The sequence below is a fragment of the Gouania willdenowi genome, chromosome 5 (genome assembly GCF_900634775.1).
Source record: "Gouania willdenowi chromosome 5, fGouWil2.1, whole genome shotgun sequence".
Lineage (NCBI taxonomy): Eukaryota > Metazoa > Chordata > Actinopteri > Blenniiformes > Gobiesocidae > Gouania > Gouania willdenowi.
In genome coordinates this window covers 36,889,436-36,910,755 of record NC_041048.1, presented here as the reverse complement: position 1 = coordinate 36,910,755, position 21,320 = coordinate 36,889,436, and the positions used below count along the sequence as shown (strand labels likewise).

At 37.9% G+C, this 21,320-nt stretch overlaps 1 protein-coding gene and 3 non-coding genes across 4 annotated transcripts; all 4 read right to left on the bottom strand.

Annotated features, from left to right (window-relative positions):
- Positions 1-1,477: 1,477 nt before the first annotated feature.
- Positions 1,478-21,320, bottom strand: stimate (STIM activating enhance). Its single transcript, XM_028446469.1, has 8 exons — positions 20,545-21,320; positions 11,502-11,550; positions 9,457-9,552; positions 9,249-9,370; positions 8,072-8,184; positions 6,865-6,942; positions 6,595-6,738; positions 1,478-2,821 (listed from the first exon to the last, which is right to left on the bottom strand). Exons 1-8 carry the CDS (start codon positions 20,762-20,764, stop codon positions 2,708-2,710), a joined length of 936 nt encoding a protein of 311 aa, XP_028302270.1. The 5' UTR covers positions 20,765-21,320; the 3' UTR covers positions 1,478-2,707.
- Positions 3,828-3,900, bottom strand: trnar-acg (transfer RNA arginine (anticodon ACG)). The gene has a single exon. It is a non-coding gene; the product is annotated as a tRNA-Arg (tRNA).
- Positions 5,405-5,477, bottom strand: trnar-acg (transfer RNA arginine (anticodon ACG)). The gene has a single exon. It is a non-coding gene; the product is annotated as a tRNA-Arg (tRNA).
- On the bottom strand, positions 5,935-6,007 carry trnar-acg (transfer RNA arginine (anticodon ACG)). Its single transcript has one exon. It is a non-coding gene; the product is annotated as a tRNA-Arg (tRNA).

Sequence of the window (21,320 nt, the reverse complement as noted above, 5' to 3'; positions counted from 1 at the left end):
TATCGAGATATCGTCACACTCCTAGACAGGAAAAAAAAATTAATAAATAAATAAAATAAAAAAATAAATAGATAGAATAAAATAAAAAAACAACTAAAAATTAAAACCTAAGTAACTCTGCCAGTGTGTCTTTTGGGTCACTTTGATGTTCTAATATTTAACATTAATATGGTCCTGAAAATTTGTTGAAATGACATAGAATGACCCAGGTGCCTTACATACATACTTTCTCAGCTCACTTGAGATCAAACTGCTCCGTATTTGGTCTCTGAGTGAAAAAAAAGCTTTACAGCTCTCCTCCATGATGTATCAGTCACCAAACAGTAGTAGGAGAGATACTGCACTAACATACCTGTACTTGTTATTTATTTTTTTTGTTTGTTTTTTACTTTGTCTGCACATGCTGTCAATAGTCAACATTACAAGAAGTGCAATGCATGTTTTGTCATTTCAATTAAATAAATTAATGTATTGCATAACTGTGACCATCACCAGCCCTCCCTAAGGAAGAGTAAGAAACACTTTATTATATGGAGAATATAAAAAGACAGGACAATGTTACACCTAGGTGAGGGGAAAAAAACAGGGAAGAGAGAGTCAGGGTAGGAAAATGAATGGGGTGGGGAAGAGTTGACTGTTTTAAAGTGAGAGTGAGATGTGATGTTATACTGTCGTTATGCATATTGTGTTGTGTAATCAGTTCAGCCAGTCTGGTAACAAGTGTGGAGAAATTGAAGCGGGTGACACAGCACCTAGCTTAAGTATAATGGTGGTGGCCGTGAACAGAGGGAAGGAGTGAGTGGTTATACCTAAAACAAATATCTGGGATCAACGTGTCTAAGGTTAAGCTCAGTACGAGTTTATCCCACAGCCCAAGGCCAGTGCATCCGTGCAAGAAATGCTTCTGCGAACACATGCGCCGCCACGGGCCCGAATATGCAGCCAGGCCGGCAGAAACAACAGGAACCAAGGAGCTCCAGGCCACCCCCACGACCAAGCAGCCCCCCCAGAGATCCCAGGTCAAGAGGCAGCCACCACCCCCCACACACACCTGAAATCCCCATGGAACCAAGGACTCAGCATTACCCGCCACCGGCCCCAACCCCAAGGCCCCCCGCCAACGAAAAAAAATATATAACCTGTCTTCCAATTTATTAGAATTTTTCTAACAGTTTTTTGTGTGTGTCTGTGGGTGACCTCAATAAATTAATCAAGAGCAAAAATAATATTTTCATGAATATGTTGCCATTTTTCTACACATTTCCGCTCGCTAAAAAAAAAAAAAAAAACACAGTCACATTTTGAATCTTCAAGCACAAACCATTATGAATATCATCAATCTTGTTGTTTTCTGTTTTTTTTATAGTGATGTTACTTCGTCACACATGAGGAAAGCCTTTTTTCCCCAAGGTATTAGGAAGCTTCAGTACTCGGCCAGGGACGCAATTCCTCACTGAAAGCAAAACACAGCAGCTGAAAAAGTGCATTACATTTTTTATTTGAAAAGCCTTTACAATGAAAAAATTATCTGCATCGCTTGGTTTTTTTTTTTTTGTTCATTGAGAAGTTTAAACTTTGCAAGAAACTAAAAGCCCTCTTTTCCCCTGGTTTATCTGAGAACTTCCACATCTGCTGCTGTACATTGTACATTCCCCCTTAAAAACATGTCAACAAGCCCCAAAACAACAGAGTGGAATCATCCCCACAACCGTAGTCATCACAGTTAATTTATGTCATCTCATTTACGCCAAACAAGATCAACACACACACACACACACGCACACGCACACGCACACACACACACACACACACACACACACACACACACACACACACACACACACAGTTACCTGCTCCCTGCTGTGTACACTTTAGAGGTCCGTGCGTGTCACATTCTCATCATCAGAGCCTGCTGAATGCTGCTTCATCTCAGAAACAGTCAAAGAACACAAAAAGAGAAGAAAAAAAAACCCTGCTGGTAGTTTCACTCAGGCACAAAACTGGAACCAAACAACCACAAAAAACAACACAAAATACAAAGCTGGAGACATAAAAAAAAAAAAGAAAAGAAAAAGGGAACTGTGTTCAATGGGATTGTGCGAGAGAAAGTTCCCATAACTACTTAAGAGGGAGTAACAAACAACATTTTAAAGAAACAGTCACCAATTTGACCCGCAAATGAGATCAGAAGAAACCAAACATTTCCAAAGACACAAATAATGTTCAATAATAATAAGAATAATATTAATGTGTCACACAAATATTACAGCAGAGACGTGTCAGTGTGCTGCTGAGGGATGTTTTACCATCGATGGAAGAGATGCGACACACAGGGACAATGTTTACATAGAAAACACATGGAATGAATGGTAGCACTGCTATGATAGGCTCTGTTTTGTAGTGGACGCATGCACGCACGCACACACACACGCACACACACAGGTTGAACAGTAGGCTTTTAAACCGGAGTCACTGAGTCTATATTTTACATACATTTTGCATTTCACATCCGCTGAATAATTGTTCGTGACCGGATTCTAAATTCACGCTGCAATTCAATTGTTTCCCCATAAAGTGTTTAAGGGTATACGTTTAGTCGTAAAGGGAATGTATCGGTACCTACACAATAAGCTTTAGTCTTTAAAGGCTGAGGATATGATCGCAGGCATCAGAGGGAAGAGCAGAGAGGATCAGTGATGGTAGGGAGTCAAACTGGGATCCCCATGCGATGCTTCTTCTTTTTCACGGTCTTCAGACCAGTGAGCCGACGGACGTCTTCTTCATCCGACTCGTCCATCTCGTCGTCCGCTGAGAAAAGGATCTGAGATGGAGCGAGGAAGGTCACACACAAAGATACTATAAGACTTTGACACGGACACAGGTAGGAGTTAAATATTAGACACAGAAGATTCACAAAGGAATTCACAAAATAATTTTTGTTTTGAAATATTTTCCTTTAAAAATGTGCAATGTCCCTACAGGATAGCAGTTGTTTTTTTATTTCAGTTTTCAAAGAAAGGAGAAAGAGCCTTGTGTTTCATTTCAAAACCACTGTAGATATTTAAATGAAGCCACTCATCATTGGCTTGCAGAGTGTTGCCAATCGACCCATTATTGGTCCATTGTTTGTCATTGTCAATCACTCAAGTGACAAAAAAAAGAGTATCAGGTTGCAAAAAATGGTCCAAATAGGTGGTGTGCAATGGCAAAACGTAGCTTAAATGGGCAAAATGTGGCAAACAATAGAGAAAAAGGGCAAAAATGTGGAACAAAATGAGGTAAAATGTCGGGAAAAAAGGCAACAGTGGTGTTTATTGTGCAAAAGGTAGCATATTTGGATGAAAAGTGGCAAAAAATGGTTAAAGAAAGGATAAAAATGAGATATATAGGTGTCAAAAAGAACTTGCAAAAATGGACAAAAAAAGGAAAAAGGGGTATTGAATGGCAAAGGTAGCAAAAATCTAAAAAAAAAAAAAAACCTCTAATTTTTTAGAAAAGGGGAAAAAATGTGACAAAGGAAGTTGCATAATGGCAAAAACAAATTTGGAAAAAGGGGTTAAAAAGTTTCCACCTTTTAAGGTTTTCTTGGGGAACAATATTCAAAATTAAGACATAAAGAGCCACATGCCACATTACTGACTTAATAATGTTATAGTAAGTGTTCATCAGCAAAAACTGCAAACCTCTGATAGAAACAACATCTCTAAAGGCCTGTAATACAAAGCTGAAGAGTGAATGCTGTGACACTTCAAATCTTTAATAAAAACAAATGATCGCCCTAAGTTTAACTTCAAAACCAACATAGATTCTGTAAAAATAAAAAAGCTCGAGCCAGCCAGGAGTTGAACCTAGAATCTTCTGATCCGTAGTCAGACGCGTTATCCATTGCGCCACTGGCCCATGACAACACAAAATTTCCGCTATACAACTAGTCGGCACTACAGAGCGAAATATCCCTTTTTCTTGAACCAGTGTGCTGTGTTTTCAGTCAGTATGAGTTTCAGTGAATGCAGGGATGAGCGGGTCCCTTTAAATGTTGTTGCCGTAAGGAATTATTGTGGGTCAGCATTATCTTGTCTCCTTCGGTAAAGGATGCATCAGTGTTTCCTAGGCTACAGGAGGTTACAAAGGAAGCATTGTGCCTCTTTTCCTTAGCTTTTTAGAGAACTCCTTATCATGGTTGACACTTAAACACTTCGTCCCGACCAGGTTAGGTGTTCAGCTTAAGTTACCACTGTGATTTAGCCCAGTAAGAAGTTAGCCAGCGTCATAGTACAGGACACACTGAATAAATCCCAGAGGTCAGCCTGATAAGAGGAAATCCAAAAAGACACAAAATGTCAGAAAAAAAGAAAACAGTGGTGTTTATTGTGCAAAAGGTAGCGTATTTGGATGAGGATGAAAAGTGGCAAAAAATGGTTAAAGAAAGGATAAAAATCACAATCACGTATAAACTGTGCAGAGCAACTTATGTCACAATTGAGGAATAATTAATAAAAAATATGAAGAAATAAAATCTATAATTCTGACTAAAAACAACACTGTTACAGCAGAAAAAGTAGGTAGGAAGGAACACAGACAGGAAGCTGCGGACACTGTTAATGCGTAAAAGCGTGCGATTAAACCAATGTAGATTTTGCAAAAAACTGTGAACAAAAAAGATCGAGCCAGCCAGGAGTCGAACCTAGAATCTTCTGATCCGTAGTCGGACGCGTTATCATTTGCAAAACCACAATTGTCTTTGTTTTTTTTTGAGCACGAGTGTCCGCTGGAATCCTGTAAAACTTGAATTTACGTCCACTAACGGTATTCCTTCTATTCTGGCACCCAAACACACAACAAAGCTGTAACATTACTAGCCTCCACCGTCTTTAGCTAGCGGCGTTTCCTGTTTTTGCCTCCAGCTAGAGTTGTGACGTCAGTCGTGACATGGGCCATCAAGTGGTCTATATGGTCCTACCCCTTGTAACATCAAGTACCATACATTATTTCTATAAGATTGAGCCCTAGTTATCATAAAGTGGGCAAACAAGTCCAGAAGTTTAAACAGCTCAAACTTATGTTATATTACCTGTCTATATAAACGTAGCTGGCAGCTGCAGGTTGGGCAGTTAAATTACCTTTCATTCATAATAACATTTATGCAGTAAATCAGTTTGAAATATGTTCCTTTAAAAAGTGCATGGTACCAACAGGACAGCAGCTGTATTTTATTAATTTCTTTGAAGGAGGAAGAGCCCTAAGTTTTATTTCAAAACCAACATAGATTCTGCAAAAACCAGTAAACACAAAAGATTGAGCTAGGAGTCAAACCTAGAATCTTCTAATTCGCAGTCAGACACGTTATCCATTGTGCCACTGGCCCATAGCAATAAACTTGCTCCACAAACATACACAAAAAGATCGAGCCAGCCAGGAGTTGAACCTAGAATCTTCTGATCCGTAGTCAGATGCGTTATCCATTGCGCCACTAGCCCATGACAACCTAATTGTCATTGTGAGTTTCAGTGAATGCAGGGATGAGCGGGTCCCTTTAAATGTTGTCGCCGCAAGGAATTGTGGGTCAGCATTATCTTGTCTCCTTCGGTAAAAGATGCATCAGTGTTTCCTAGGCTACAGGAGGTTACAAAGGAAGCATTGTGCCTCTTTTCCTTAGCTTTTTAGAGAACTCCTTATCATGGTCGACACTTAAACTCTTCGTCCCAACCAGCTTAGGTGTTCAGCTTAAGTTACCACTGTGATTTAGCCCAGTAAGAAGTTAGCCAGCGTCATAGTACAGGACAATGATCCAGCTAGTCTACACTAAAACAACAACAGAGTGAACGCTGTGACACTTCAAATCTTTAAGAAAAACAAACAAGCTTTAACAAGCCCAAAGTTTAACTTCAAAACCAACATAGATTCTGCAAAAACCAGTGAACACAAAAAACTTAACGAGCCAGCCAGGAGTCGAACCTAGAATCTTCTGATCCGTAGTCAGACGCGTTATCCATTGCACCACTGGCCCATGACACCTGCATTGTCACTGTTACTGTTCCAACGGAAGTCAAACTACCGTGAATGCGAGCTAGAAATATCAGCCACTCCAAATACACAAATTCAATGAAATTCTATAACATTCACAGGGCTCACAGTTTTCCAATGTTTATCACGTGATGATGACAGTCAATTAAAACTCTCAACTTTTCCAAAACCCTGCCATTTCCCCCAGAATTACTCCACAAAATTATCCCAAATTAAATAAAATTTTGTCAAATAATCAAGAAATTTAAAGTGAACATCTTGCAGGGACTGATATCCATCACTTATTGCTTGGATACTGTCAGTGCCTTACAGATCTTCCATTTTATTTACAAATGGAAGTGATGGTCCATGACAACAATATCTCAAATTTTAAAAACACACTGTCATAATTAATAGATAGATTTTATGAATAAGAAATATGTTGGTGAATATTACAAACCTCTGACTGAAACACAACAACAACTCTAAAACCACTTTAACAGCTTTGGTATGCAGTGCATTACTGCCACCTGGTGGTGTGGTGAGTCTAGGTACTAAACATGTCAAACTTAGATTCTGATGTGATCGCACCTCTGACTCTGAGTCCTCGTGAGAAAGCGCTCGTCTGTAGCGCACTTTGCCGTTCCCTCTGGAGTCCTCCTCTCTCTCCTCTAGCTTTGCTTTTGTCCTGTGCTTTTTCATCAGGAAATTGTCCACCACCCAGAACATGAGGGCCTGAGGAACACATGAAAAGCACAAATTACTTATTAAACTCCTGAAATGTAAACCAGCACATGCACACAGTGAAGTGTTTGACACATAAAAAGTGTGGAATTGGACACAAAGCTCAGGCAGACTTACGTTGACGAAGAATGGGACGATGAGCATGACAATGGCCAGCTCCAGGTAGGGGTTCTGTATGGGGTTGAGGAGAGCCAACTGCAACACGCACACCCGCACACACAAAGAGCACAAATAAGACATGGACAACAGCTGGAATCTGAGGAACAGATGTGGAGCAAAGTGTGTCACGAACTCCAGTGTTGAACTGATGAAGTTCATCAAGCGAACAAACAGCGGAAATATGATTTGACCTCCCATCATTGTGAGATCGCAACTTTCACTAATCTGTCTTCTAAGCTAGTGAATGCTATTGAACATTCTAAGGAACAGGAATAGAGAATAAAAACTAAGCCTGTGGCTTCAGCTCATGTTTTAATTTTCATATTCTTATCTAAAAAGTCTACTTAATAAATGTTTATATGTGGGAGAAAAAACTCCATTCCTGCAACGTTTCATCCAATCTGCCATAGCGTGTGTTTTTGTATTCATTATCTGTATTTCTGTTGTCATTTTATATATTTTTTTTGTCATTTTGTTTATTTCCATTGTAGTTTTGTATGTTTTTTGTCATTTTATGTATTTCTTATGTTGTTTCATAAAATTTTAATCATTTTGTGTATTTTTTTTGTCATTTTGTGCATTTTTGTTGTCGTTTTATGTACAGTATATTTCTGTCATTTTGTGTATTTCTGTTGCCATTTTGTATATATTTATCTGTCGTTTTGCATATTTCTATAGTTGTTTTGTATATTTTTCTTTCAATTCTTGTCATTTGTATCATTTGTAAATTGTTCAGCCGTTTTGTGTATTTTTCTTGTCGTTTTGTATATTTTTCTGTGTGTTTCTGGATTCATTTAGTGCATTTACTTTGCGGACCGCTCAAAATAAAGCAGAGGGCCTCTTGTGGCCCACGGACCACTGGATGCCCATAACTAGTGTTGCATTGCTTTACATTAAAAGGGTCAACCTTTGTTGCATCTTATCTAATGCTTATTATAGCCTCTTCAATGTTGTCCAACAGTATTACATATTTTTTATTTTATTAACGTTGTCTAGAAGACTGTTCTTTGTATCATATGGTGTTTTGTACAATTTGTTGTCGAGCTCCTCTGCCAGCTGACAGAACATGAAAATATTGATAAAATGATTTGAGTCCAATAAAAGGACAAAGGAGAATATCCTGGATATTCTCATTTCAATTCAATGCTCTGTGCTTTTTTCTCACCTTCTTCCACTGCGGGATGAGCAGGACCAACATCATTAAGACTTTCTCAAACATCACAATGAGGATGTAGAGGATGCACTGACCCAACCACGCTGTGCACTGCACTGGCTCACCTGCACACACACACAACACACACACACACACAAAAGTGCAGATGCTGTGACTGCATTGCAGCACAGAGGCTTTACTGCCCTCTACTGCAGTGGTTCTCAACCTTTTCAGTCAGCAACCCCCAAAATAAAGGTCCCAGAGACCGGGGACCTCCACAGTACCGAAAGGTGGTTGAACACAGACATGAACATTGAAGAACAGTCATGTGGAGACAGAGCCATCTATAAGGGGGAATAAAGGGGAGAGATTTTTGGGACTCATAAATCAATCATAAAATCAGCAAAATGATGGTCCATTGTTCTATGAATCTGTGATCACCACATGTATTTATTTATCTGAATAATATCCACTGTTATCCAAAACATTCTTTATAATTTGGGCCAGAGTATACAGCCATTTTAAAGATGTAAATCCTTGTTTTAATCAGAAATAAAAATGGGTTAAAAGTGACCAAAAATGGAGGAAAAGGTGGTGAAATTGGATTTTAAAAACAACAGTAATTGGTTTAAAGTTGCAAATTACAGTGGCCAAAAACAGACAGAAAAAGTGTCAAAAAGGGTTCAAAGTGTCAATATTGGAACAATTACTTTAACTGGCAAATGATGGGTATGACAAATCTTGAATTTGGTTAAATTGGCTAAAATAAGCACGAAATATGGTGGAAGGAGGCTAAAAGTGACAATAATGGGTCAACATAAGCTACATTTGGTGGGAAAAGTCTTGGTAAAGGTTTATAAGTGCTGAAAATATCTTTGAAAGTGGAAAAATGTGCAGAAAAGGCATTGAAATTTAATGGAGAAGTGGCGGACATGGGAGTGATGTAGCAAAAATGCATTAAAAGGAGCAAAAACATGGCTAGAAAAAGTGATGAAAATAGGTTAAAATATGGCAAGTTTGGTGTGGTTGAAAAAAAAGGGTAAAAATAAGCAAAAATTGTCTCACATAGTTAAAAAGAAAAAATAATATTAGTTCTTAAAGGCAGCTGGCCCTCCTAGTATCTTCCGACCCCAAGGTTGAGAACCCCTGCTCTACTTGATAGAACAGGCATCTCTGTGTAAACACTCACCATATTCTCCAAAGCGTAGCGACTCCCACTGCCTCCATTCTACTACTGCACTGACGGCTCTCACCCCTGCATAGATTAGCAGCATGCCCAAAGAAGCATCTAATAGGAAATTAATGAGGTATCTAGAAGTAGAAAAAAGCAGCATTTATTACACTCGACACACACACACACACTTAGTTTTTATCTATGATGGAGGAACTTGGCTCACAGCGAGCAGGGATCCGACTCTGTGAGGTCCGACAGGTAGACGTTAGCGAAGTGAATGAAAAGCATTCCGATGGCCTGTTTGGAAGTGTCCAGAAACCTGCAGCAGAAGGAGGAAAATTAACTTTTAAAGCTTTATCTAGAACAACCAATGAGGTGTGGTTATGTAGAATAACTAGAACATTTGCATTTCCTTAAGAAAATGCAAGTAAGGCCCGCGTCACACTGCATTAGCTTAGCATTAGCATTATCATTAACCTAACATTATCATTAGCCTCACATCAGCATAAGTCTAATGTCAGCATTAGCCTAACATTAGCATAAGTCTAATGTCAGCATTAGCCTAACATTAGCATGAACCTAGCATTAGCAATAACAATAACCTAACAAAAGCATTAACTTAGCATTAACAATAACTTAGCAATAACATAAGCCTGACACTAGCACTAATCTAGAATTAATATTAACCTAGCATTAGCAGTAAACGAGCATTAGCATGAACCTAACAAGCGCATTAGCATTAGCCTAGCCCTAACGTTAGCATTACCCTAGCATTAACCTAATGTTAGCATTAGCCTAACCTAGCATTAGCTGAATATTAGCAATAAAGTTGAAAAAAGATTAACAAAAAATGAAATGGGTTGAAAAAGTTGAAAAAAGTTGAAAAGGTTGAAGGTCTTAGCTGAATGTGAACAGACAGTTGAACATGTTAAAGGCCACACTACAGAACACACTCACACGTGCTGTCCCTTAAAGGAGGAAAAGTCAAAAGTGGCTCATATTGTGCAGCTGTTTGTTAATAAATGAGCCTATTTGGCATTTTTCATCAGCAAAACCCTGAATTGTCTTTCTGGTTATACTTAATTTGAATTAAATTATCAAGAATTATCGTATATACATCGCCATTTTGAGAAAAAATATCGAGATATGAGTTTTAGTTCATATCGCACAGCCTTTAATTACAACTCAATTACGATTACGGTAACCGGCATTTCTTCCAATTACAACTAAAATTACAACAATTATTTTCTCCCTGAAAGTCAATTACGTTCTCAATTACTTAAGTTCAATTACAGTTAAACCCAATTACTGAGCCTTTAATAAATAACCTCTGTTTCCATCTCTTATGATAATGGGTCAATTTGACGAACGCCTTAAATCAGCTATAAAATACACTAAAACATGTTATCTATCATCTAATGTATTTTTCATCTCTTGTTTTTGTTGTTAGACTTCCTTTTCCATGAAAACATTTTTTTTTTTTTAAATATTTTTGGTGTGGACATCTCAGCCTTTTTTCGGACAGTCTCCCCCTAAATTTCATTGTATTTATTTTTTAAATGGTAAAATTATCCTCAACAGATCTGTCATTGGGAAAAGTTGACCTGAAACATATTTTAATAATTGTTAACTATGCATGTGTATGCCATAGAACTGCAAATTTCCACAGGTTTGTGTAATTGTCATTTTTAAAAAATATAATTTCCATGCAAAATACAATTACATATCTGAACTCATTTACCAGTTAATGAAGATTGCAACAGCAAAACATTTTTTCAATTACTATTACATCATAATTATCAATTACGCCAGAGGTGGGCAACTACTATGACAGCAGAGTCTTCAAAAATGTGACCGTCTGACTCGAGGGCCGAGTTATTAACATTCACTCAACATTTAGAATAATGACAAATCTGAGACTTAAAGGTAGGGTAGGTGATTTTCAAAAGCGAGTATGATTTTGAATGTAGCCTCCCCAATGGCTCCGCCTTTACCACCTCCCCCCCTCCCCCCTCTCTCACTCACATGCACGCGTGCAGCTTCTGCAGAAGCAGACCTCAGTTCATCACTTGAATTGTGTAAAAACTTTGTTGTCTTATGTCTCATGTTTATGTATTTTTTGTGTTTTGTGTATTTTTCTGTGTTTTGGAGTCATTTTTCACATTTACCATGGGGGCCACACAAAGGACCGCCAGTTGCCCACCTCTGAATTATGCAATTACAATTCTAATTGACCCCGTCCCTGCGTAGAAGGATCAAAGGTCTTACCAGATCTTCCAAGGTCTGCGTTCGTGCTTGGGTTCCCTGAAGCGTTTTACTGTGAACAGAACAGAACGGCAGATTACAGCAAAGATCTTTGGGAAAACACAAGCTCACACTCAGAATGAATGCGTGTTTGTACGAGTTATGTGACGAAAACATTTGTGTGATTTCTCAAAGACTTTAATACCAAAACCTGGCTTGGATTGAGGAAAAAAACAATATATTAGAAGCTGACATTTTGTGGGAAATTAATAAATGTTTTTATGTTGGAGAACCAATTCCTGTAACTTTTCATTACTGCACATTACAACATCTAAACTGTCATTTTCTGTGTTCTTGTCACTTTATATATTTTTCAGTAATTTTGTGTATTTCTCTTGTAGTTATGTATATTTTTCTGTCTTTATATATTCCTATTGTCATTTCATAAAAATGTCAGTCATTTTCTGTATTTATTCTATAATTTCCTATATTTCTATCGTTGTTTAATACATTTTTCAGTCATTTTGTATATATCTGTCATTTGTATATTTCTATTGTGTGTTATCATGTTTGTAGGAGTTCGGTGAAGAAAACATTTGAGTGGTTTCTCAATATCCTGGCTTGGATTTAGTAGAAAAAACCCAATATATTCGAGGCTGACATTTAGTAAGCAGAAATCTGAGCAGGTTCAAAAACTAGATGCTGGTTTCTGATGGAACAGACTGGGAGATGACCCACACATGCAACATTTATGTGGATGGATTGTAGCTACACAGTCAGATCAATATAGGACCTGTTTTTGAAGGTAAATGACTTGTTCAGACCTCTGAAACATGATCTCCTCTGTGTGTGTGTGCGTGTGCGTGTGCGTGTGCGTGTGCGTGTGTGTGTGTGTGTGTGTGTGTGTGTGTGTGTGTGTGTGTGTGTGTGTGTGTGTGTGTGTGTGTGTGTGTGTGTGTGTGCGTGCGTGCGTGTGTGTGTGTGTGTGTGTGTGTGTGAGTGTGTGTGTGAGTGAGTGAGAGAGTGAGAGAGTGAGAGAGAGAGAGAGAGAGAGCGAACACTACTGGGACCTTCTAATCACTAATGCAAAGCCAGATGCCAGGAAATACTAAACACATTACAGTGTGGTCTAGTTTAAATCTAGGAACTGGGACATTGAAAGAGAGTGTGTTGAAGTGAATGATTAATATAATGAACACTGCTAAATTCTAGCAGAAAAAAGTCCTGTTGTGTCAAAAAAATCCCTTTTAAATAATGGTAAATAAACAGTTATTTTTGCATGCAAAGAGATTATTTTAGGGTAGGGCTGGATGATGTATCAAGTTTTTTTTATTTTAGCAATATAGAAAATGATGGATTCTCAAAGTAGGGTACACAAAATGGCTGTGGGTACGTGAATAGAAATTAAAAACCAGCATTACAACATTGGAAACTAGAATATGAATAGACCATCAGTCAGGAGCCTCCATGCATTGCCACAAATTATACATTGGCCTAAAGTGCATCTGGAAAGTATTTTGGTATCTCCTCAAAATTCTACACAAAATTCCCTATAATGACAATGTGAAAAAGTTTTAATAAGATTTTTGAAAATTTGTAAGAAAAAAAAGAAACTAAGAGTGTCCAGGAGTAGGAGGTAAATGGCTTCAGGTTAAATGTCTGTGAAAAGTTTAGGAACCACTGGTCTAAATCGATAAATATCTTATTTTGTTTCTAAATACTTGTTTTACGAGTTGCTGCTTTCAAAATTTCTCAGAACAGCATGAAAAGAAAGTTAGATGGATTTCTAAGTGCATCCTAACCCAGACCTTCCCCTAAACATCCACAATACAGAACTCACTCACACGTGCTGTCTTTAGAAAAAAAAGAAGAAAAAAAAGCCAAAAGTGCCACATTTTGTGCAACTGTTTGTTAATAAATGTGCGTGTGGCATTTTGCATTAGCAAATTTAACACAGAATTGTCTTTCTGATCAAACTTGATTTGAATTGAAATGATCAAGATCAATACTGTATATCGCCAATTTGAGAAAAAATATCGAGATAAAAATTTTGCTCCATATCGCCCAACTCTATTCTAGGGCCCACTTGACTTCAAACTGGGATTAAAACTGTTTGACATCCATGCTCTTGTCCTTCAATAAGAAATGTAAAGTCTCTGTCTCTCTATCGCTCTATAGGAGTGATAGGATTAAAGGAGGAAAAGAGTGACCTGATCATAGTTTATCGCTGATTACCACTCACTGTCGTACAAATGATTGTTACTTATGGTTATGATGGTATTGTGAACTACAAAGAGGATTTTACATCTATTAAATAAATTGGTATACTGCTGCTAAAGCTCTGCATTTAGCCAATAAACATTTTAAAACAAATAAAGGTTTGACAGAAGTGAAGTTTTATTCATTTAATTTTTTTCACAAGCCTGATGGAAGAACCCTTTCCTCAATGGGCGGAGCTACAGGGCCATCTATGGGTGTACAGTACACAGATTAAAGCATTACATGATTGACAAATAATTGAATCAGATCTTTTGAAATAGATCAATGATATTAACCATAGTAAAGCTTCTACTTGTAGTCAAATTTGGAGTATATGTACATAGTGGTTTACTGGGCGTCCGTCCTTGCGCCGTTTGGGGCTGTGCAGTTCTGCCGGATGGTGGCTGGTTTGTGGGCTGGGTGGGGGGCTTGCCCTTGGGGAGTTCCTCTGGAGCATGTGGGGGGGGGGGTGCTCGGTCATGGGGGGTGGCCTGGCTGCATCTTCGGGCCCGGGGTGGCACCTGTGTTCACAGAAGCCGATCTTGCATAAACATTGGTCATGGATACACTGGCCTTGGGCTGTGGGATAAACTCGTACTGAGCTTAACCTTAGACACGTTGATCCCAAATACCAATTTTAGGTAAAACCACTCACTTCTTCACTCTAGTCATGGCCACCACCATTATACTTGAGCTCCACACTTGTCACTAGACTGGCTGAATGGATTTCACAACACGATAAGCACAATATATACAACAAACATCACATCTCATTTTAAAGTTTTTATATCCTCCCAATCCCTATAATAAAGTTCTTCTTACTATTCCTTAGGGAGGGCTGGTGATGGTCACAATTATGCAATAAAATAAATTCATTTATTTAATTGCAATAACAAAACATGTATTGCTGTCTATAGAAGATTGCACTTCTTGCAGTGTTAACCTTCGACAGCATATGCAGACAAAGAAAAAAAAGAAAATTGCTAACTCGTATTGCTAGCACACTGTTTTGGTTTACTAGTGAACCTTATATGTTAATAAGGGGGCGGGGAAAGCAAATTCAATATTGCAACCAATCAGGGAGCTGGATTTGGTTATAATCCCTCCTACTTCATTAACATTAGGTCCAGTAGTACTACTCGTGAGATGTTTCCAGTCTACTAGTAGAACTAGTACAAAATCGTGTGTGCGAGTAGACCTTAATAGTAAAGTAAAATTGTACATACATTTTCTGTTTCTAGTACTATTAGTAAAGTTATTACCATATTTTAAGTCTACTAGGGCTACTAGTCACAAAATGATTTTGCTGTACTAGTAAGGTCTACTCGCACAAAAACCTTAACTGCTCAAACGGCATTCCATATATTTTTTTCTTACTAGTGCGATTAGTAATGTTTTTCATGCTACTAGTGAAAGTGAAATTAAGTACATGTACCGGTAATCAGACGTGAGTACTAGTAGAGCTTAACTATGGTTGATGTGACTCAAATGCTTGCCACATTTTTGCTGTATTTAATCCTCCACGCATCTACTAATCTGTGTTTATGTAAAGTCCATTTAAAACAGAACGGCTGCACAATCTGCATCTCCTCACTTAAACTATGGTCTGTCTGCAGGATGAACTAGGGCTGAATGTAAAGAGCCAATCAGTGAGAGCAGTGAAGCACAGCGCAGATGAATCTACTACTGTTCCTCACTAACACTGGTAGTATTATGAACACAGTTGGAAGTGGTGATATCTCACTTCTGTCTTAGGCTTCTAGCCAGGGCCGGGTTAAATTAGAATTATAATTCTGTAATTGATCATTAATTACAATTATGACATAATAGTAATTTAAAAAAATCAGTTGCTGTGATAATCGCAATTGAGTTCAGATAATTTACTTTCTAGTCGTCATGAAAATTCTATAAAAACTGTCAAATGTAATTTAATGCAAAACTGGGGAACCATGTTACAGTTCTACATATATGTAGTCAATTATTAAAATGTTTCATATCAAGCTTTCCCACATTTGACCATTCAAAAAAGATATAAATCTTGAGGTATACTGACACAAAAAAGGCCCAGACGCCCACACCAAAAATATTAAAACCTATATTTTCATTGATTAGGAAGCCAATAGATAAATTAGATGATAGATATTTGCTTTTAGTGTATTTTACAGCTGATTATCATAAGAGATGCTAACTTTTTTTAGGTTATTTATTTCAGGCTCAGTATTTGTGATTAGTTGTAACTGAACATAAGTATTTGAGAATTGTAATTGACTTTCTGAGGATCACAATAATTGTAATTTAATGACTTTAATTTAAAAAAATGCTGGTCACTGTAATCATAATTGAGTTGTAATTGAACATGGATAATGGAAAACGTAATTGTAACTGAAAAATGTACCATAATTGACCCCAACCCTGCTTCCAGCTAATGTTGCATCTGAATTTATTGACGAGGCTGTTTTTGTGGTGGTGACCTTAGTGTCAGCAGAACAGAATGTAACTTCAGTCTCGACACACCCTGACTGCAGCGCATTCCTCATCTCTGAGGCTGCTTGGACACCAAAACTGACACGGCCTCATCAATAGTTTAAGTAGAAATTCCTCCTCATATCATTAATCTCTAATGTGATTTACTTTAAATAGGACATATTTGCAGGTAATTATCACACTTCATCTGTATTTGTCCATAGTGAATGTGACACAGACATGAGACTCTAATATTCTATTGGTATTTCTAACATGTTGTCAGTCAGGAACATAAATCACAGCTTCAGTCACTTTAACTCACCGAGCAGTGAGCACGTACTGGATCTTGAACTCACTGCCTTTTGTGATTTGGAACAAACAAAAGTTTCTTTGGTTTTCAGTCGTTAAACTCTTCCTAATGACAATGATTCAGAGTGCGCTCTCCTTCAAACTTACAGAAACAACACTTCAGACTTCTTTCTTAGGTGCAACTAACTCACCTCAACAGGTTGTGTTCACATGTCTTTCTTTCTTTAATGCTGCTGCTGTTGGGGTTTTATTGTACTATCATTGTACATTTGTATTTATATTACTGGTGTATTTCCTATTTTATTGGTTTGTACTATTATTCTTTAAGGGGTTTAACGGAGAACTTGGGGACGTCATTTCATTATGTACATGTTCAATGTTCACGCACATAATGACAAAATAAAAATCCTTGAATTTCCTTGAACACACATTGAGTCAGTTTTCATGGAACTCTTATAGATCTTCTATAGTCTGAGCATGTACACCGGGAGTGTTAAACTTGATTAGAGTTTAAGGGCCAAATACAGAAAGGTTTAATCTCAAGTAGGGACGCACTGAATACTCAGTAACCGAATATATTCGACCAAATAGTGCAAAAAAAAAAAAGCCACATTCGGCCTTGGGTGGAGTGAGTTAAAAGCAAGGCTGAATAGTAGCGTATGACACAATCAAACAACATGCAGTGACGCAGTGTCCGACGCACAGATTTCTTAAGCATTTTATTTGGGGTTTGACAAACAGGCACAGTTGTTAATGTTTTTGTCTGTATAAAACAATTTTAAGATGCCTCAGATGTCATAGTTTTCTTCTTTTGATTTTGAAGCTGAAGCACTGTTATTGACATATCTGTTCTGGCCTGGGATTTATTGTGTACCTGTATAAGTGTGTGATGTTACAAGCACACACTTATTGAGCCTTTGGTTTACATTATTAGCCAATCTACTGTGGCTAAGCAGACTTGTGTCAAAAGGGCAATAATTCATTTGTTGTGGGTTTATCGACTTTAAAGCACTTTAGTTTTTTTGGAATGCATGTTTTGTTTTGTTTGAAGGGCTAATATAAATGAAAAACTTTTTTTTGAAAAGCAAAGGCTACTGTAATATTTAAAAAAAATGTCAGAATATTAAATAAACATTTACTTTCTTTAAAAAAACATGTCTAAAAATGTATTCTAGGCTATTTATGCACTATTGAAAAAAATAGTGAAAAACTTAACAACCGCATTCGATTTTTGGCCAAGTGTTCGGCCACAAATTTTCATTTCGGTGCATCCCTAATCTCAAGTGGGCCATAGATCTAGGTCTTGTGGAAGGAAGAATAAATATATATTTTAACAATATCGTGCCGTAGTTTGCACTTCCACGTATAACCAATATATGAATATACAGTATATACATACAGTGTGTAAGGTACTGAGAATATCAAAGCGATAAGTCACTGATATGAATCTCTACAGGACTTTCACTTTAAATCTCCTGGATTTTGTGACAGATTTTAGTTTAATATTGATGAATTTTAAGGGGTTCTTTGTAAGATTCAATTGCCGGATTTAAAAAAAAAAAAGGTAGAGTTCTTTTGACAATTTGCACCACGGTTACAAATGGCTGTAAGTTCTGTTATAGGGGCATCGCAAAACTGCAAATATTGTGATGGTTTATTGAATGGTTTATTTAGTTATCTACCAGTAAATTATTTACCAGTTTCCTGTTTATTTTTTTTAGCTTTCTCCTGCTATCGAACTGGGTGCTAAAGGACCAGATTTGGCCCCTGAGCCTCAAGTTTGACATTGGATTTCGACAATGCTGGTGCAGACACTTATCACCATCAAACACTGCTTTTTCTCTTCTCATTTTCACAAGGGAAGTTAAACCTCATCTGTCTTTATCTAACCGAGACATTTCTCAACATACGCAGTTCGTGTTTTGATGGTTTTCCAAGAAAAGGCATCTGGCACTTCAATCTCTACAGAAGTCCAAAATACTTGTTCTAGTTATTAGATCCCTAGAATGGGGAGCAGAAATCTTTTAACATCAGCACCCTAAGTTACCAGTTGATGAATGTTGACAAGAGGACAAAACTATCAGACCCTAATCTCAACCTTATTGTTTTATTTTATCTCACTGACTTACAAGTTACATGTGATTCATCAAATCTCAGAGTTATGTTGAAATTTATTTAAAGCAAAGTCCACTTTGGTTCTGCACGCACCAACCATATAAGTTCTAAAAATGATCATCCACATCCTTATTATTGAAACAAAATAAAAAATGAAAACTTTTGTTTTTTTCATAAACTATTATCTGGTTATTCATTATTTCTTTCTCAAGTAGAGTTACTCCAAATATGTATGGAATGGATCGCTTATCCCATAATAATTAAACAGTACGTTGCTCATTATTATAGTTCACCTCTTACAATCTGGTTAAGCAACACTTCGGTCTCACCCACTTATTTTCTTTACTTGTGTCCAATCTGTGCTACAGAGCTGCAGTTGAGCATTTTTTATGGTAGTGGCTATCTGTACGGATGCCGTATCAATATACCAACATTCTATCCATACTCAGTGCCCCTCATTGGCCAGTTTAGGTCACGTGAGTAAGACTAAACCTAACCCTAAAAATTGTTGCGATATAGAGTTATAACCTAAACCTAAGACGCTAAGTATGTGTACTTCGGTAAACGTACCAATAGCACCGGGGGTTGTCCGTGCACCAACCGTAGGAATACACACTTTCATTTTTTATTCTCCTCCCTGCTTCTGTTTACCTATCTTACATTATTATTTCATCATGTAACTCTGAAAGACTGATACAAGCCACTGCAATCACTCAGGGCAATAGTCCTTAATGGATGCATCTTAGATTAAAGCAGTGGTTCTCAAACTAGAAACCTAGAGACCGGGGACCCCCGCTGTGGTTGAACACAGACATGAACACTGAAGAACAGTCATGTGGAGACGGGGCCATCTATAAGGGGTAATAAAGGGGAGAGCTTTTTGGGGTCCATCCATAATGTCAGCAAAATGATGGTCCATTATTCAATGAATCTGTGATACCCACATTTATTTATTTATCTGAATAATATCCACTGTTATCCAGGAAGTTTAGTATTATTTTAGCCATAGTATATAGTCATCTTAAAGATGTAAATCCTTGTTTTATTCAAAAATGAAATGGGTTAAAAGTGACAAAAAGGGTGGAAATGGTGTTGAAATGGGATTTAAAAACCACAGGAATTGGTTAAAAGTTGCTAATTAGTGTGGTCAAAAACGGACAGGAAAACTGGTAAAAAAGGTTCAAAGTGTCAACATTGGAACAATTAGTTTAAAATGGCAAATAATGGGCATGATAAATCATGAATGTTGCTATATTGGCAAAAATAAGCAAGAAATATCGCAAAAAGAGGTTAAAAGTGACAAACATATGTGACATTATGTGGGAAAGTGGTGGAAAAGGTTTATAAGTGCCAAAAATGTCTTCAAAGTGGAAAAAATGTGCAGAAATGACATTGAAATTTGATTTAGAAGTGTTAGAAATGAGGGTACTGTAGCAAAAATGCATTAGAAGGAGCAAAATATATGGCAAGAAAAAGTGATGAAAATAAATTAAAATGTGGCAAGTTTGGTGTAGTTGCAGAAAAAGGGTAAAAATGAGAAAAGATTGGCTAAAATTGTTAAAAAAAAAAAAAACGTTTTTAAGGCATCTGGTAAATAAAAATAAAAGAGGAAGAGGAAGAAGTCAAAATGGGCTCAAATTGTCAAAAAATATTGTTAGTAAACCCCTGGATTAGATTATAAAATGAGAGCTGGTAGCATTTCATTACAGTTGCAGCCAAACCTCAGAGCACTAAGCAGGTATAGTAGTGTAACTGTTACTGTATGTGCACTAAATGGTGTTGGGTTACAGTGTCGAAATATGTGCACTCTGAGTTTACTGAGCTCAGATTTGATGTGCAGACAGAGGCTGATCAATACAGCATGTGATGTGATCCATGCAGCAGAACTGAGCTTTAGGACGGTGTCTGATGTCATACTCACACATGAGAGTGCTGAAAGCCATGACAGCCAGCAGACCCTGCAGCAGGATCCCAAAGGAGTCCATCAGGGCGCCGTTCTCACACCCCCGGGTGTCTGTGCCTGGTGTCGGGTTTGAGGACACCGAGGAGTTAGTGAGGGACCCCGATGACAGCCCTGCACCTCCTCCTGGACCAGTCAGACCCAGTCCTCCAGGCTTGGACAGCATGTTGACTCCACTCATGGCACCGCAGATGACGGTTTGATGAAGCCCGTTTCTCTCAAGCAGTCACCTTAAATCGATGTTAAGCAAGGCAGTCCTAGGTGGAATCCAGAGACACCCTCTCCGGTGAAAGCTGACGATCATCGTCCTGCTTCGGACACCCATTCAGCCATAGCTGGTCCTGGATCATGGAGAACCGTAGCAGCTCCAAACAACGTGTCCTGCGTCTTTCCGTCAGCTAACACACCATGTAGTTATTCACACACAGCTGTATAATAACTCCAATAGGTCTGAGGTCAGTTCTCCATCACAGAGGGTGTCACCATCAGGGGAAAAAGAAGCTCCTGGACGAGCTAGCCTCCCTCCCTCTCTCTATCTCTTCCGAGTCCGAGACACGTACTTATTGTAGACCTACTCGGCCAAAAGCTGAGCAAATAAAGTTTTATTTTCTTACCTGTAAGAAGTGAATGCACCCTGTGGCACTCACTCTCAACACTCAGCCATAAAACTGCTTCTAATAAGGAAAATACAGCAAGTATCGGGCGCTGCGGGTCAAACGACTTCCTGTTACCCAGAG

Bases quoted from the DNA above. Each gene is read 5' to 3' on its own strand.
- stimate (XM_028446469.1), bottom strand. From the start codon at position 20,764: ATGAGTGGAGTCAACATGCTGTCCAAGCCTGGAGGACTGGGTCTGACT. The intron at 9,553-11,501 runs GTAAGACCTTTG...CTTCTGCTGCAG, and splicing joins CGCAGACCTTGGAAGATCTG to GTTTCTGGACACTTCCAAAC. The intron at 6,943-8,071 runs GTGAGAAAAAAG...TGCGTGTTGCAG, and splicing joins TCATCCCGCAGTGGAAGAAG to TTGGCTCTCCTCAACCCCAT.